Below are 17666 nucleotides of genomic sequence, written 5' to 3'. Positions count from 1 at the left end.
CTTGGTCTCTGCCCGAGTTGGTGTGTGTGTGAGACATACAGACAGACACACACACAGAGTCCGTCACCCTGTGTCTCTGTCCGAGTTGGTGGGTGTGTGAGACATACAGACAGACAGACACACAGAGTCCACCCCCCTTGGTCTCTGCCCGAGTTGGTGTGTGTGAGAGACATACAGACAGACAGACACACAGAGTCCGCCCCCCTTGGTCTCTGCCCGAGTTGGTGTGTGTGTGAGACATACAGACAGACACACACACAGAGACCGTCACCCTGTGTCTCTGCCCGAGTTGGTGTCTCTCAGTGGTCGTGTCTGTGACACCTGCGTGCGTTCTGTGTTGTAAAAGGAAAGCCATCAGTTTCATAACACAATTACTCCCAGCAAATGCGCTGGCCAGCTGCGGGGAAATCAATGCCCTGTTAATTGAATGCAGCCCTCATCAATCATGGGAAGGACGCGAAATTAAACCTCCTTTCTGAGGCGTCCGGAGAGTTTATGGAGCCAGGGACATGAGGACTAGGTGGGTTATTACCTTGTGGGGTGGGGGCCCTCAGGGGGTCTGACCTGAAGGGAACTGGTGTCCAGAATCCGTGACCCAAGGGGAAGTAGTGACCAGCCCCGTAGGGAGCCGGAGTCCCCCCTTGGCCCTGGCCCTGGGGGCTGCGGGGAGCAGAAGGGCCTAGACCAGGGCCCTGTGGCTGACAGGGTGGTCTGTGGTGTAGATGCCTCTGTTTGTATTAGGTGTTGGTCACACAGCCGTGGCTGACCGCCAGTGTGGCTGACACCAATCTCCAGTCCCTCCAGAGGTCAGACTGATACACGTGGCCCAGAGCCCCCAGCGTGAATCCCAGTATTTTCGTGGACCATCTGGCTGGCCACGGCCCCCAGGTAAGCAAGACACTCCTGTCAGGCAGGACCTCCAAGGCCTTTGAGGTCACCTCCAGGGCCAAACCTGTTTTGGAACTTGCTGAGTGGGGGCAACCCAGACCTGCTGAGTTAACCCTTTACTGCACCCACGGCTGGCTTCTGGGGCTTTCACGTGTTGCTTCTCACCATCAAGGTGATGGGACCTGAGGGTCACCCCACATGGATGCATCCCAGACTCCTCTCTGTTGCCCCCACTCAGGGCCATCCTCGAGGCTGGTCTTGCCCTTGACCCACCTGTGCATCCCCTGTGCCCAGACAGCCTGGCCTCAGCATGCAGGGATACACACACAGACACACACATGGTGGGACCGCCTCCCGGGGCATCTCTCTGAGGTCTCCATCCTCCCCTCTCCCCAACACGGCCCTGCATGTTTGTACCTTTACTCATGCTGCCCTGCCACAAGCCCCCCAGTTCAGGCTCTCCTAGTTGGTTAACAACCACTCTCTTTTAAAATGCGTGTACCAAAGTTAAAGAAGGAAAATGTAATATAATAGGAGGATTAAAGGGCCCCCAATCATTTGCACCAGTTGGAGGAAGACTAGGGGTGCATTGGCTGGGAGTGTTAGGCTGAAGGCATTGTCCTGTGTGCCCCCTGCATGGGGATACCGAATTTCAGGTTTATGCCCTGGTCACTGCCCGTGCAAGGTTAGGGTGGATGTGGCCAAGGAAAAGCCTTCTGCCCGAGGAGTTGTCACCTTTGCCACCTGCCAGGGGGTGCTGACTGTTCTCTCATTAGAAACCGCCGCGGTGGCCCCACCCTCTGAAATGTCACTCCTTAGACCAGAGAAGGCCTGGCCTTCTGCTCAGTCATAGCCTTGGGCCTGCTGGACTGTTCCCACCTGCACCCTGAGCTATCGAGCCCATCCATGGCGAAGGATGTGTCCCTGCCTGCCTCCGCCCCGTTTATCGGAGCCGCCCGCCTGGGATAGAGAAGATGGGAAGTAGATTGTCTTCATGAAATCCAGCTGGGTCTCAGGGCAGCCTTTTCTGATTTATTGAACAGAACCACTCATAGCTCCAGGCTGCATCCCTTACTGCAGACACAGGCCTGGGGTCTCCTTGTACTGTTTGTAAACGCTGCACGTGTGTCTGGGCTTTCTGTCCCTCCCCAGCTCTGTGGCCCCAGGCTCCCTCAGGCCCATCTTCTCCTGACCTGCCCCCCAAAGCCACAGAGCCCCATGGAAGCAGCTTCCTGGGCCGGGTGGGGGTAGGTGGGCTCTGGAGCCAGGTGGCCAGGTCGAAACGTGATTTCCCACCTCATCACTGTGGGACTCCGAGCGAGTTATTTAACCCCGCTGTGCCTTGGTTTCCTCATCTGTACAAGGGGCAGCGTTAGAAGGAATTATAGTTTAAAAAAGGAATTACAATGTTGTCCTGAGAATTCAGTCAGGTGGTGTAGATAAAGAGCTCGGCAAGTGAGCGCTCATGGCTAGTAGCCATCAAGTTGGTGACCGCTTGTATGACGGAATGAAACGCTGCCCGGCCCCGTGTCGTCTTCGTCATCCCTGGTGTGTTTGAGTCCGTTGTTGCAGCCCCCGTGTCAGTCCATCTCACGGAGGGCTTCCTCGTTTTTGTTGGCGCTCTGCTTGGCCAAACGTGATGTCCTTTTCTGAGCCTTCAATACCTGCTGGCTATTTCTCTGTCGTTCTCACGAATGCAACGATTTCCCCACGGCCCCCTAACTGTCCAGGAAGAACCTTGCCATCCTGGCGGCTCTGTGCCATTCATGGGCCCCTTCCACCATAAAAAAATATTAAAAATGGTATTTTATGACTGCGTTGGTATCAAGACGAATATGATAACATTAGGTATTAAAACATTTTCTTCGACCCACGAGGTTTTTTTCCTGATTTTAAAAGAAATGAAAAGATTTTTGGTGTCCCCGAAAAGTACTTGAGTTCGAGGCACTGTACCTCCTGGGCCTGATGGGGTGATTGGCCACCCGGACCCCAGGCCGACAGCCCCGCGGCTCTGGGTCCCCGGCCCACAGGCCATCCGCCTCAGTCCTGTTTGTCTTTCCCGTGTGGGCGTTTCCCAGGCTGGAGCTCGGCCGCTGCTAGAGGCCTTGCAGCGTCTACTTTTGTTGTTGTTTATTAAAAGGCTGCTCGGGGGAGAAGCCTAATCCTGTATTATCTGGAAATAGAAAGCGCCGTGCAGATGTTAATCCAGTGTAGTAACAGCGAAGCCGAGTAATCTGTCTTGAACATGGTGAACTTGTTAAATCAGACAGATGCCATCTGCACTGTTTAAAGCCCGGGCTGGCAAGAGGTTTTATGCAAAAATGCTTCTCGTAGGAAAATTGCTGAATCCCAAAAAAGTAAAGTGCTCTGCTCTGAAGTTGGCCTTATGATGCTTCCTCTTGGGAACGGGGTGACCGCTGGAAGTAGGGAACAAAAGTATATCAAGCATTTATTGAGCACCTACTATATACTGGGAGTTCTTGGGTGCTGCCCATGGTTAACGTGCTCTGTTGCTAACCAAAAGGATGGAGGTTCGAGTCCACTCAGAGGTGCCTCGGAAGAAAGGCCTGGTGCTCTACTTCCGAAAAACCAGCCATTGAAAACTCTATGGAGCACAGTTGTACTGATACGTGTGGGGCCACCAAGAGTCAGAGATGACTCAATGGCAACTGGATTTTTTATTTACTATGTGCTGAGCCCTTTACATATGGCCTGATGTCTGATAGTTGTTGTTGGTGTTAGTTGCCATCAAGTCGATTCCGACTCATAGCGACCCCGTGTACAGCAGAAGGAAACACTGCCCGGTCCTGCGCCATCCTCACAATCGTTGTTATGCTTGAGCCCATCATTGCAGCCACTGTGACAATCCATCTCATTGAGGGTCTTCCTCTTTTTTGCTGACCCTCTACTTTACCAAGCATGATGTCCTTCTCTAGGGACTGATCCCTCCTGACAACATGTCCAAAGTATTTGAGACAAAGTCTCACTATCCTTGTTTCTAAGAAGCATTCTGGCTGTACTTCTTCCAAGACAGATTTGTTCGTTCTTTTGTCCGTCCATGGTATATTCAATATTCTTTGCCAGCACCATAACTCAAAAGCGTCAATTCTTCTGTCTTCCTTATTCATTGTCTAGCTTTCATATGCATATGAGGTGATTGGAAACAACATGGCTTGGGCCAGGAGCACCTTAGTCCTCAAGGTGACATCTTTGCTTAACACTTTAAAGAGGTCTTTTGCAGCAGATTTGCCCAATGCAATGCGTCATTTGATTTCTTGACTTCTGATTCCATGTGTATTGATTGTGGATCCAAGTACCATGGAATCCTTGACAACTTCAGTCTTTTCTCTGTTTATCATGATGTTGCTTATAGATCCAGTGGTATTTTTGTTTTCTTTATGTTGAGGTGTAATTCATACTGAAGGCTAATACTTCATATCATGTCCGATCCTCCCAGTAATTCTGTAGTTGAGATTATTCAGAATTTTATAGGTGCTGACACCTGCGTTCAGAGAGGTTGGGTAACTTGCCCATATAGCTGCCAAGTGGAGGCAGGATTTGAATCCAGGACTGTCTGACTCAAAGGCCCTCAACTCTTTCCACTATGTCTCTGAATAAGGTACAGATTCACTAACCAGAGCTTGACAGTCGAGAATGTCCCTAGTTGTTCTTTATCTCCAGGAGAGCAGCCATGGAATTCAGCTTGGACTTTAGCTTCTGGTGGTTTCTAGCAATCCTTGGCTTGTGGCTGCATCACTCCAATCTCTATCTCTGTCTTCACTTGGCCATCTCCCTTGTATGTCTGTGTCTTCACATGGCCTTCTTATAAGGACACTCGGTCATTGGATCAGGGCTCACCCTACTCCAGTGTGACCTCATCTTGACTTAATGACATCTGCAAAGACCTTATTTTGGGTTCAAGACAAAACCCTCCTGACAGCAGGGGTGGCCAGTAGATCCGGGACTCTCCCTCTGTGACGCCTTAAAAACCGTTTCCCCTCAGGTCTGCGGATGGCGATTGTATGAGCTTCCTAGGGCTGCATAGTGAAGTATGCAGGAGCCCCGGTGGCACAGTGGTTAAAGCGCTCAGCTGCTAACCAAAAGGTTGGGGGTTCAAATCCACCAGCCTCTCCAGGGGAGAAAGATTTAGCAGACTTCTTCCGTAAAGATTTATAGCCTTGGAAACTCTATGGGGTAGTTCTACTCTGCCCTATTGGGTCGCTATGAGTTAGAATCGACTCGACGGCAGTGGGTTTGTGTGTGGGTTTTTTTTTTTTTGGCACAAGAAAATGCTGCAACTGGGCAACGAGATGACTTCACGCAGCAGAAATGTGTCCTCTCATAGCTCTGGAGGCGAGGAATCTGAAATCAAGGTGTCAGCCCTGCCATGCTCTCTCCAAAGGCTCTGGGGAAGATCCTTCCTTGTCTCTTCCAGCTTTTGGTGGTTCCTGGCATTCCTTGGTGTCCCTTGGCTTGGAGTCCATTCTGACTCATGAGGACCCCACGTGTGTCAGAGTAGAACTGTCCTCTATCGGGTTTTCAGTGGCTGATTTTTTGGAAGTAGATAGCCAGGCCTTTCTTCTGAGGCACCTCTGGGTGGACTCAAATTACCAACCTTTCAGTTAGCAGCTGAGCACATTAACTATTTGCACTATCCAGGGCATCCTTGTAACCTCATAGAAGGCTGTTATGGGTTGAACTGTGTCCCCCTCAAAGGATGGTTGAAGTCCTAACTCCCAGTACCTGTGAATGTGACCTTGTTTAGAAATAGGGTCTTTGCAGATGTAATGAAGTTAAGATGAGGTCACACTGGAGTAGGGTGGGCCCTGATCCAATGACCAAGTGTCCTTATAAGAAGGCCATGTGAAGACGTAGACACACAGACATACAGGACAGACAGCCAAGTGAAGACGGAGACAGAGATTAGAATGATGCAGCCACAAGCCAAGGATTGCTGGAAACCACCAGAAGCTGGGAGGGAGGCGTTGAACAGATCCTCCCTGAGAGCCTCCAGAAGAAACCAACCCTGCCAACACCTTGATTTTGGACCCTCTGAACTGTAAGAGGAGTCCTGGTGGCTCAGTGGTTAAGAGCTGGGCTGCTAACCAAAAGGTAGGTGGTTCAAATCCATCAGCCGCCTGTTGGAAACCCTGTGTGGGCAGTTCTACTCTGTCCTATAGGGTCGGAATCGACTCCACGGCAATGGGTTTGTTTTCTTCTTTTTTTGAACTGTAAGAGAATAAGGATCTGCTGTTTTAAGCCACCACATTTATGGTCCTTTGTCACAGCAGCCCCAGGGATGCACACAGAGGCCATGCCGTTTTTCTTTAGGGTGTTCCTTTTTGCCAAAGTTGGCATCAGGGCACCAAACTAAAGAGCGAGAGGATTGGCTGGAATGTGTGTGTGCATGCGTGTGTGTGCATGTGTATGCGTGTGCACATCCACGTGTGTACATGTGCACGTTATTATGTGTGTGCGCACGTGTGCCTGTATTGTCTCCTCCTTCCTTTTGTTCCTCATTCCCCGCCTCTGTGTCTGCCTTGCCCCTGCCCTGTCTGTCTCCCCCACTAGTCAGCTTCCTCATGGACGGGGCCTTTCTCTCCTTACGGAAAGTGGAGGTGGGAGGGAGAAGGTAGGCAGCGGCTGCAGATCCCACCGCTCTCCCCACTGAGCCCTCTGGTGGGCAGGCTGTGCAGCCCAGAAGGAGAGGGAAGGTGGGGTGTGCAGACCCCAGAGGAGGAGCCCCAACTAGGAAAACCCTTCCTCGTATCATTCCCATCATGCGAAGCTGTAAAGACCTCATGCCTTGTAAAGGGGTAAATGGGGCTTAAACTGAGCCTGCAAAGCTGGAGGTGAGAATCAAAGCAAATGAAATGAATGTATTAAAAAAGTAGGCAACATCTGGCAGGGAGGCCCCCCGGGCCAACCCCTCGCCTGGACGATATGCCAGCGGAGTGGGCTCCATCTCAATAGACATTCTTACCACGAGATAAAATAGTGCCCATGGTGTCTAAGAAACTGTGCCCTGCCAGTTGAATCGTAGTCAACACGTGGACATAAATTCTCAAAAAATAAAGGCAGCCGCGGTGTTGATGATGGGCGGAGGGCTATGCTGTTTGTGGTAGTAAACTGGCCTAAGACCCTGGGGCGCACTCATTCTCAGGGACCCAGCAGTCATTGCTGGAGTTTTAATAGTCGGCAGGTCCCCTGGCTGCTGTGGGTGGAATTTATCTTGGCCTGATACAGCCCCCTTGGGATGCCATGGACAGACAGACTCAGGGCAGCCTGCTGGTGCCTGGGGTCCCTGGACAGCCCCTGCCCGGGCTCTTGGGTGGGAGTCCCCTGCCTGCTTCAGCCCCAGACACTTGCTGGCCTGCTGCGGGTGGGTGACAGTCCTCGCACGCATAAATGTGGTGCTCACATGTGGGGGACATGTGTGCGGTGGATGGGGCTGGACACACAGCTCCGTGTCCTCTGCCCGGCCCATCGCGTGGCTCTCGGGGAAGGCATCCAGGCAGTGTTCAGCGGCCCACCTCTGCCCTCTCCCGCTTAGGTCTGCCCCCAGCGCTGGCCTCATGGAGCAGATCCAGGCCATCGCCCAGAACGTGTCTGACATAGCGGTGAGGGTGGGGGGGGTCCTGCGCCCGGTCCTGCTCCTGCGCAGCAAGGGTGGGTGCTGGTGGGGGGGGGGGTGGGGCCGGTCCAACGCCCACCCCTCACCCACCCATGCTCCCCCACCCCTCTATCCCCCGCATGCGTGCACATGGGTTAAGCCTCTGGAAGGTTGGGGCACACCTGGCGTGGAGCCCTGCTCTCTCCCCTGGCAGAGGTGTTCCTGCCCTCCCCACAGCAGCCCACCTGGCCTCGGAGCCCCACTTCAGGCTGTCTGCAGGGTGACTCAGGCTTCACCCCCCTGACCTGGTGTTAGGGTGCTGAGGACAGAGTTGGTCCCTGAGGTCTCGGCCACCCAGGGAGGGGCCCTCCGACTGCCCCGCCATTCCCCTTGATGTGGGGAGTAGCGGGCCAGGCTGCAAGCCCTATCTCTGCCCCCACAGAAGTATTTAGGGGTACGTCTGGGTGGGTGTGTGAAGTCTGTCTGTCCAGGGAACCAGTCCACAGCTGGTCAAGGCAGCTCTTCCCTGGTTCTGAACCCCCTAAGAAGGATGGGGAGCAGGGGGGGCTCTGCCTGCATGGTTTGGAAGAGGGGGACACCTAGGCCTGGGTCACCCTGACAGGTAGACTGTGTACCTAGTGGCCTCTCAGGTGAGAAACCTCAGGCCCTGCCCAGTCCCCCCCGACCCTGACCGCCCGCCCCTCACCACGGTGTCCCTTGGGGAACTTCCGGGACCCAGGTCCTCAGCAAGCTGCATTCTCCCACAGTGTCTGAAGTCCGGCGGGACCAGTGCGAGGCACCCAGTGACCCCCGGTTCCCTGATTGCTCAGGGAAGGTGGAGGTGAGCCTGGGGCGTGGGGTGGGCCGGAGGGCATGAAGGGGGTCCAGGAGGGGCTGCCCCCTCTGCTGGGGCCATGGCTCCGGACCATCTTGGGGGTTTCTGCCCCTGGCAGGGACATCACAAGGCCAGAGCCTCCTGCCCGGCCTGGACCCTGGCGCTGGCACAGGGAGATGGCTCCTGCCACAGCCCCACCACGTTCTCCAGGATGTCGTCTGTCAGGGCATCTCATTACTTTCTCTCAACAAATGAACTATTAGGTATAGGTGATTCCCACCCAGTTCAGAAAAGGCCTGGCCCCTCATCCCTGCCCCATTTCTCCTGGCCTGGGAAGGCCCTCTGACCTCTCTGCTCATGTCTGCAGGCAGCTCCTCCTCAGTGGCCACTTGGCGATCATTGCGGGTGGGTTCTGCCCTGGCCCCAGGCCCTGCCCCCTGGGGGGCCGCCTCCCGACCTTGGCCTTGAGCTGAATCCTGGGTAATAGGTGGTGGGGACAGAGGAGGAGGGAGACTGAGCCAGGACGCATGCTGTGGCACCTCCCGGCCCTTTGCCCCACAACTTTGCCCTGGAGAGCCCTAAAATAAACGAGTTGCCGTTGAGTTGACTCCGACTCACGGTGACCCTGTGTGTCTCAGAGCAGAACTGTGCTCCATAGGGTTTTCAGTGGCTGATTTTTTAGAAGTAGATCACCAGGCCTTTCTTCTGAGGTGCCTCTGGGCGGATTTGAACCTCCAACCTTTTGGTTAGCAGCCCAGTGCTTTAGCCGTTTGTGTATCTCGTTCCCCAAGGGACCCCTCTTTCTGGGCCGGGCAGTGGTGGTCCTGCTCCTGCGTTCTCTGGGGTCCTCAGGGGCCAGGGCAGAGGGCTAGGTCCTGGGGGCTCAGTCTCTCTGCTCTGTCCCTTGCAGCATCTTCAGGGAGGGCCCCAGAGGTCCCATTCTGGGGGGAGCAGGTGGAGGGGACGAGGGTCTGGGGGGCCGGCGCCAGCTCCCTGCCCAGCCTGCTCTCTCTGCAGTGGATGCGGGCCCGCTGGACCTCTGACCCCTGCTACGCCTTCTTCGGGGTGGATGGCACCGAGTGCTCCTTCCTCATCTACCTCAGTGAGGTTGAGTGGTTTTGTCCCCCGCTGCCCTGGAGGAACCAGACGGCTGCCCAGACTGCCCCCAAAGCCCTCCCCAAAGTCCAGGTAGGTGAGGGGGGAGCTGTGGATGGGTCAGGGGCTACCTGGGTCAGGGTGAAATGGGAGGAAGCCTGGGAGGGACGAGGCAGTTCTCAGGTGGGAGTGCAGAGGTAGGTCCCAGGCTGCCCTGTGGACGGAAGCCAGCAGCTGACCGTGTCCGTCCCACCTTCTGTGGGATGCTGCGGTGAGAGGCTGTGTGAGGGGTAGTGGGGCCCTGGAGGCGCGCCCTTAACGGACTCCAATAATAGTAACAACAATAGCTGCCACTTATTGAGGCTTTCTGTGTGCCGACACCTTCCTTGCGCTTAAGTCTCCCGGGAGTCCTGTGTGAGCTCACTGAGCAGGTGATGAAGCTGAGGCTCGGAGAGCTAGCTTGTTCAAGGCAGACAGTCCCGGTGGCTCGGCTGAAAGGCAGCTCACCCCCTGCTGCCGGAGCCTGGGCTCTAACCACTACTCTCACTGGCTCTTGGTGCTGCTTGGGGTCCCTGAGATCTGCCATAACTGACCCATCTCCCCAGAGGGCTCAGTACAGGCAGATAATCGGAGCTGGGTTTGGCTGGTGTATGGGTATTGGGGGGGTGGTAGGTGGCTCCTTGACTTTGGAGTGGATGAGCCCCTTAGAAAGTGTGGGCGACGTTAGAGCAGGCCCCAGCACCGTGAACCAGTTGCTGTTGAGTTGACTCTGACACATGTGATAGAGTAGAGCTGCTCTCCACAGGGTTTTCAAGGGCTACTTTTTCAGAAGTAGATCACCAGGACTTTCTTCCAAGGCACCTCTGGGTAAACTCAAACTTCCAAACTTTTGGTTAGCAGCCAAGCACGCTAACTTTTTGCACCACCCAGAGACTCCCTGGCCTCTTGGGGAAGGTGCACAGAGGCCCACTAGCCCTGCCCCTGGGCCTGTGGGGGATGGATGGTGGCCAGCGGTGGGCCTGGAGCTATGAGACCTGAGGCACTGGACTTCCCCCCAGGCAGTTTTCCGGAGCAACCTGTCCCACCTCCTGGAGCTGGTGGGCAGCGGGAAGGAGTCACTCATCTTCATGAAGAAGCGGGCCAAGCGGCTCACCACCCAGTGGGCCCTGGCCGCCCAGCGCCTGGAGCGGAAGCTGGGAGGCGCCCGGAGAGACCAGAAGCAGGTACCGCCTTCCTCTCCACACGCTCAGGGAGCTGAGCTCCGAGAGCTCAGGAGACACACTTGGCCATGGCTCCACGGGCATGTGCAGGAATGTGGGGTGGGGCAGCTGGAGTCGGGAGGGATGAGTGGGGTGCTTCTCAAAGTTGGGGCAGAGTGGCAGCCGCTTCCCCTGATGCTCTGTGTTCTGTAGACATCTGTTCTTGTCAGACAGAAACGTTGGGAATCTATGTAGCCCGCTTTGGGAAGGTGCCTTGGTCCGTTCATTCATTCATTTTTCATTCATATGATACATAGTTACATAACCCTCTCACCCCCCCCCCCCCCGTTTGTTTCTTTCAGAGCTCCTATCATTTCATGAGCTTATCTTGTGTCTGTGTTAACTGTTGTCTGCCTCTTCCATCTGGAATGTAAGCACCATGGGGACAGGGCTGGGACTGCCTGTATGCTGGGTGCCCGGCACTGTCTCTCTGTCCTTGGGCCCCTGACTGCGCTGTCATGCCAGCCTGGAGGCAGAGTCTGCAGCAGGGGTCTCCCGGCCAGGCCTGGGGTGGCAGCCGAGTGCTGCTGCTCCTCCACGCTGACCCTCTGTGTCACTGCCCAGATCCTCGTCCACATTGGCTTCCTGACAGAGGAGTCCGGGGATGTGTTCAGCCCGCGGGTGCTGAAGGGCGGGCCCCTGGGAGAGATGGTGCAGTGGGCGGACATCCTGACGGCGCTCTATGTCCTGGGCCATGGTCTGCGCATCACCGTCTCCCTGAAGGAGCTGCAGAGGTGAGCGCCAGGGAGAGGTGCACGCTGAGGGGCTGGGGCGCGATCCCCTGGAGCGCCTCTCCTGCGGGACCCTGACCCGCCATCCCTGGAGGCTTTCTTTGATGTTTCCTAGTTTCCTCCTCATAGCGACCCTATAGGACAGAGTAGAGCTGCCCTATAGGGTTTCCAAGGCTGTAATCTTTACGGGAGCAGATTGCCAGCGCTTGGTGGGTTTGAACTGCTGACCTTTCAGTTAGCAGCTGAGTGCTTAACCACTGTGCCACCGGGGCTCTTTGTAGTGTTGCTTTGAGTCAGAATCAACAGGGTCCTCTTGTACCGGCTCTGGCAGCCTCCCACCACCTCTGCACTGACACTGCGTTCACGCTGGGGAGGCACTAAGGAGCGTACTTGCACAGTGCTGTCCCCATGACCCCATTCTCCACCCCTGGGCCGGCGGAGGCTGGAGTCTGCACCCTCCCCATGAGGCTGGGGAGTCCCTGGGTTTGTGCTTGGTGGCTGACAAGAGTTGGCTTGCACAAGTGAACCCTGTTGTGCATTTGGGGGCCACTCTGCCTGCCTTCCTGGTGGGCTCCGTGCAGCCTCGGGATTGCTCTTCTGGAGCTGGGCCCCATTCAGTGACCTTTCTGGGGACTGGGGACCAGTAACACTGGAGGGAGCTGAGGGGGTGGATGATGCCTGCTCCTTCCCCATGCTTGGCTTTCCCGGCCCCTCTGGTGCTGTTGGAGGTGGAGAGTGGGTGACTAGACTCTCCCTTGGGTGCTTGGGGGAAGGATGGGGCTGGAGGTTGGGAGTGGGAGAACGCCAAGAGGGGGAGGACTGTGTGTGCATGGTGTATGTTTGGGTCTATTTTTAAGTACCATATCTGTGGGATGTAGAATACATAGGATTGTTTTCTTTTATTTATGAATACTTATTATGCAATATTTGATACATAAAAAATTTATGTTGGAGTCCTTGGTTGGTGAACACAGTAAAGTGCTGGACTACTAAGCAAAAGGTTGGTGGTTCAAACCCACCCAGAGGCACCTCGGAAGAAAGGCCTGGTGATCTGCTTCCTAAAGGTTGTAGCCTTGAAAACCCTATGGAGCAGTTCTACCCTGCACACGTGAATTGGAATCGACTCAACAGCAGCAGCTGGCTGGGTTTTTCGGTTTATGTTATAAAGTACAAGAATATCGTGTCTCCCAGGATTCTGCCGTCCAACCTAAGAATATGAGAAGATACCAGGATCCTTTGCATACCTGGGCTCTCCTTCCCTCACCATCCCTCCACCTTCCCCCCTCAGGAAACTCCAGTTTTGTGTTTATCATTCCTTCTTTTTTTAAAAAAATAATTTTATTCCATCTTCATGTATCCATAAACAATACATGGTTAGGTCTGTTTTGATTTTGTGTTTTATACAAATGGTTTCCTGCTGCTTCTGCAATTTGCTTTTTTCCGTTAATATTACGATTCAGAGATTCGCCCACGTTGTTGCAGGTAGCTATATTTCATTTCACTGCTACTTAATATTCCATTGTGTGAATATTTACCATACTTATTTGTTAATTTTTCCAGTCTGTGGACATTTTTTTCCTGTTTTTAAAAATTTTTTTGAACTATTTTGTAGTGGCCATTCTTGCACATGTCACGTGATGTACGGTGTACGAGGTTATCTCGGGTGTAGACTCAGATGTGTGATTGCTGGGTCTTAGGGGGTGAAAATCCAGCTTTACAGCCTGATGCCAAATTGGTTTCCAAAGTGATCGTGCCATTTCACGTCCCTACCAGTGTACAGCTTCCCACTGGGCCACATTCTCACCCATACTTAGCGTTATCAGACTTCTTCCCTGGGAGTGTAAAAGGATAACGGAGTCCCTGGGGGGTGTGAAGGGTCAGCGTGCTTGGCTGCTAACCAAAAGCTTAGGGGTTTGAGTCCATCCAGATATACCTCGAAAGAAAGGCCTGGTGATTTACTTCCCAAAATTCAGCCATTGAAAACCCTGTGGAGCACAGCTCTACTCTGACACCACGGGGTCGCCATGAGTCAGAGTCAACTTGACAGCAGCCAGTGCTGTGTGAAAATGGTAGCACGAAAATATCTTGTTATGGTCTTAACTTGCATTTCCCGGATAACAGCTGAGGCTGAGTGTCCAGTCAGATGTTTATTTGCTGTTCTTTCCTCTTCATGAGATGCCCGTTCATGTCCTTGGCCCACTTTCTGTTGGGTTTTCATCTTCTCCTTATTGAGCCGTACAAGTCCTTCATGTATTATGGACTTAGACGTGTTAAAAAAAAAATCTCGTATCTGTGGCTTGTCTTTTTAGTTTCTTTATGGAGATTTTGATGAACAGCAGTTCTTAATTTTACTGTAATCAAAGTTAGCCATTTTTTTTCTTTACGGTTAGGGATTTTGTGCTTGGTGGATTTCCATTCCTCCTTTTCATTGGTGTTTTGATGAGATTGTTCTAACCTCACTCCAGAGTTGTTTGCATGCCAACTGAGTCTTCTTCATCAGCCTCATGAACGTATTCTCAGGCGGTGTCTTAGTCATCCAGTGCTGCTGTAACAGACATACCACAAGTGGGTGGCTTTAACAAACAGAAATTTGTTCTCTCACAGTCTAGGAGGCTAAAAGTCCAAATTCAGGGTGCCAGCTCCCGGGGAAGGCTTTCTATCTCTGCTGGCTCTGGGGAAAGGTCCTTGTCATCAACCTTCCCCTGGTCTAGGAGCTCTCACTGCAGGGACCCCGGGTCCAAAGGACGCACTTCTCTCCTGGTTCTTCATTCTTGGTGACGTGAGTTCCCTCTCGTCTCTGCTCGCTTCTCTTATATTTCAAAAGAGATTGACTCAAGATACAACCTAATCCTGTAGATTGAATCCTGCCTCATTAACATAACTGCCTCTAATCCTGCCTCATTAATGTCATAGAGATAGGATTTACAACACATAGGAAAATCACATCAGATGACAAAATGGTGGACAACCATGCAGTACTGGGAATCGTGGCCTAGCCAAGTTGAGAGCATGTTTTTGGGGACACAGTTCAATCCATGACAGGCAGTTTTCAGGCTAAAATGTGGTTCCTCTCCAGGACCCACCCATCATGTTGATGGTCTGTTGGTTCTAGAAGTCTCTCTGATCTGCATTTCTTCCTGGTCACTGATGCTGATCTTCTGTAGCACAGGACTGTTGGAGAGAGAGATGCTGATGGGGGCAGAGACACTGACAACCTTAGGTCACGCGGGCCTGGGGACCACCAGGCTTGAGCAGCTCCTTGTCCTCTGCAGTTCTTTCCTGTGACCCTGAGTTGGCCAGTAACTCAGGTAGAACTTCCTGTGACCCCAATCAGAGGGTGGTACCACGACCAGCTGTGTTGAGTGGGTGGAGAAGGAGATTGTGATGTGAGGCCACTAAAAACCTAGTGGTTTTCATTCCCATGGCCTGTTGTTGTTTTTAGCTGCTCCTGACTCACGGCGACCCCATGCACAGTGGGATTAAACCATTGTGATCCATAGGGTTTTCACTGGCTGATTTTTGGAAGTAGATTGCCAGGCGTTTCTTCCTAGTCCGTCTTAGTCTAGAGAAGCTCTGCTGAAACCTGGTCAGCATCCAAGCAACACACAAGCCTCTCCAATGACAGACAGGTGGTGGCTGCGTATGAACTGTATTGGTCAGGAATCAAACCTGAGTCTCCTGCATGGAAGGCAGAAGTTCTACCACTGAACCACCACTCCCCCCATGGGCTGCTATGGACTCTGAAATTCAAACCACTGTCTGAGTTATTCTTTTAGTTTTAATGCACGTGTCTCCAGGAAGTCCAGTAAAGATGAAGTGTCTCCAGAGAAATAGACCAGGGGATAGGTCCACTTGGCAGTGGAGGAAGGTGATGGGGCTAATAAGGGGCTGAACACTGGAGGCAGCGTTGGGAAGCACAGCTCCAGGTGGGAAGTGATGGGTTCTGGGGCAGGACTAGGTGCCCGCCTTGTAATAGCACCTTGTCCCATCTGGCTGAATATCATGGAGGTGGCACTGGGTTGGGAGCTGTCCATGAGTGCAGGTGCTGAAACCACCGCCAGGTCCCCAGCACTGGGAGAGGGAGCCAGCTTGTCCATCCTTCACTCGCCTCTCCCTGGCTGACATTTGTTGCACTGCGCAGGCCTTCAGAGCAAGTGTTGCCTGCTCGCCACCCGCCAGCGCACACCGTGGCTCCCTGCGCTGCGTCCACCCCCGGCTCGCTCTGAGCAGAGAGCTCGGGAGATGTAGCAACACTGTCTTTGGAGCAGAACTCTGTAGAGGCAGCCAACGTTTTCAGATAATGAGAAGAGGCGATCTTAATCTCCAAGTCTTCTGCAGGAAGGGTGGGCCTTCAGAAGGTCAGATGGGGCGAGACAGGGAGGAGGAAAGAAAGGTGCCCAGAGGTGGGAAGCCGAAGAGGTCTTGGGCAACTTGTGGATGGCACAGCCAGAGGCTGAAGCTAACTGCAGGTCCCAGGCAGATCCCCAGAGCAGCAAGAGTCACACAGAAGGTACAGTGGAAGGACTCCTGGGACTGAGGGCTGTCGAGACCCCACATCTCTAGCTCTGCCACACACAAAGCCCCCAGAGGGTGGACTGTCCTTCTGTCAGGATCACTGACCCCTCGCCCACCTCAAGGCTAGATGGAGTCATGTTTATCAAACAAGACCCAGCTTGGTTCCTCCCCTCGGACCACACATCCCTGGGGCTAGCAAGGTGGGAACTTACTCCTTTACTGTCCCCGAAGGTGTGGGAGGGCACGTCACCTTCATGACAGCCGGTGCAGACTTGGGGAGTCAGCCTTCTGTATGAGGAACAGGCATTTGACATGCCTTCTCCAGAGGCAGGAATGTAACCCCATTGTTCTGCTTCCAGCCCTCGCTGGGCTTTCTCTTCTCCCGCTGCCTTCACCCTGAGCCCTTGACTGCCCACTTCCTCCTCCTTTGGCCCTGCCTCTGGGCCTGGCGCTGAGTCTGGGCCAGCACAGTGAAGATGGGGTCACTGCACTTGGGGGGCCTTGCAAACGCAGCCCTGGTGAGAGGTGCCAAGATCAGCGGGTGCTCCCCTGTTGCCGACTCTTTCAGTACACACAGGCACACCCATGCACACCCACATGTGTGTATACATGCATATATACCCTCACACATCCAAATGCACACAGGTGCACTCATGTACAGGCACACGTATGCACACACTCATAGTTTGTGCACATGTACACCTACACCCCCCCCACAGATGCATGCACCCATGCCTGTGTATGCACATACATGCACACGCCTATGCATGCACACACATTCCCACATGCACGTGTGTGCACACACAGATGCACACCTACACACACGCACACATGTGCACGCACACATGCATATGCCCTTTGTGCACACATGTGTGCATGCCACACACCCCACATACATACATGTGCACACATACACGAACACATGCGCACACACACGGATGCACACACACACCCTCCCCCCCACAGAGAATCAACACCCTCCCCCTAAGGCTTCCCTTCCTGCCAGGCTCCTGCAGATCTGAAATTCCCACATGCAGAGGCTCCAGGGAGAGATCCCCTCCTTGGTTTGTGTTCATGAATCCGGCAGTCCCGGCTGCGCTGTATCAGCAATGGCCCTTGGTCCCTGCAGGGGGTACGTGTGAGCAAACGCTCTTGTCAGACAGGGCAGAATTGTGTAAACAGCTTGGCCACCTCAGGGAACATCCTTAGGAAAGTACTTTACAAATCTGTTACCAGACACAATTTTAAAACAACTAGAAGAATAAAAATAAAAGCATAAAACCACGTTCCCCAGCAGACATAATACAGTCGTGTACAAAATCAGCATCCATGGCTGGGACGCGTATAGGGCCGGGAACGCATGCCCTGGTGGTGGCTGGCCCACCCGAGGAGCCTTAGGAACATTCCACGGTTTGACGCCCCCCCTCCGTCTTTGATGTAACTGGTCTGAGGTGGCGCCCGGTGTCAAGTGCTTAAAGCGGCCCAGGTGGTTCTCTTGAGCAGCTAGCACTGAGCAGTGGAAAACTCGAGGTTGCAGCCTTTCTAAGCTCTCTCCCCGCCCCCAGACTGGGTGGGGGGATAGCGGTGGGATTGGGAACTTTTCAGATGCGTGAAATAGCCTGTGTGACTTGCTCTTGTGTCCCCTGGGCAGGTCCTGAGGGTGGGACTAAGGGCCTTTCCTTACATGAGGTTTGCAGAGAGTATGAGGATTCTCCCGAGCCCACCTGTGC

At 53.7% G+C, this 17666-nt stretch overlaps 1 protein-coding gene across 2 annotated transcripts in view; it reads left to right on the top strand.

Moving 5' to 3' along the window:
- The window catches only part of MGAT5B (alpha-1,6-mannosylglycoprotein 6-beta-N-acetylglucosaminyltransferase B), a 78394-nt gene that overhangs the window by 20661 nt on the left and 40067 nt on the right, over positions 1-17666 (top strand). For both annotated transcript variants that reach the window (XM_004374123.1, XM_004374122.1), the window contains exons 4-8: positions 7442-7557; positions 8269-8342; positions 9354-9524; positions 10490-10654; positions 11255-11424. In XM_004374123.1, the coding sequence (XP_004374180.1) occupies positions 7442-7557; positions 8269-8342; positions 9354-9524; positions 10490-10654; positions 11255-11424 (696 nt within the window). The remainder of the gene's footprint in view (positions 1-7441; positions 7558-8268; positions 8343-9353; positions 9525-10489; positions 10655-11254; positions 11425-17666) is intronic.

Source organism: Trichechus manatus, unplaced genomic scaffold (assembly GCF_000243295.1).
Source record: "Trichechus manatus latirostris isolate Lorelei unplaced genomic scaffold, TriManLat1.0 scaffold00028, whole genome shotgun sequence".
Classification (NCBI taxonomy): domain Eukaryota; kingdom Metazoa; phylum Chordata; class Mammalia; order Sirenia; family Trichechidae; genus Trichechus; species Trichechus manatus.
The sequence above is the reverse complement of the archived record's forward strand: the minus strand, read 5'-3'. Positions and strand labels throughout refer to the sequence as shown.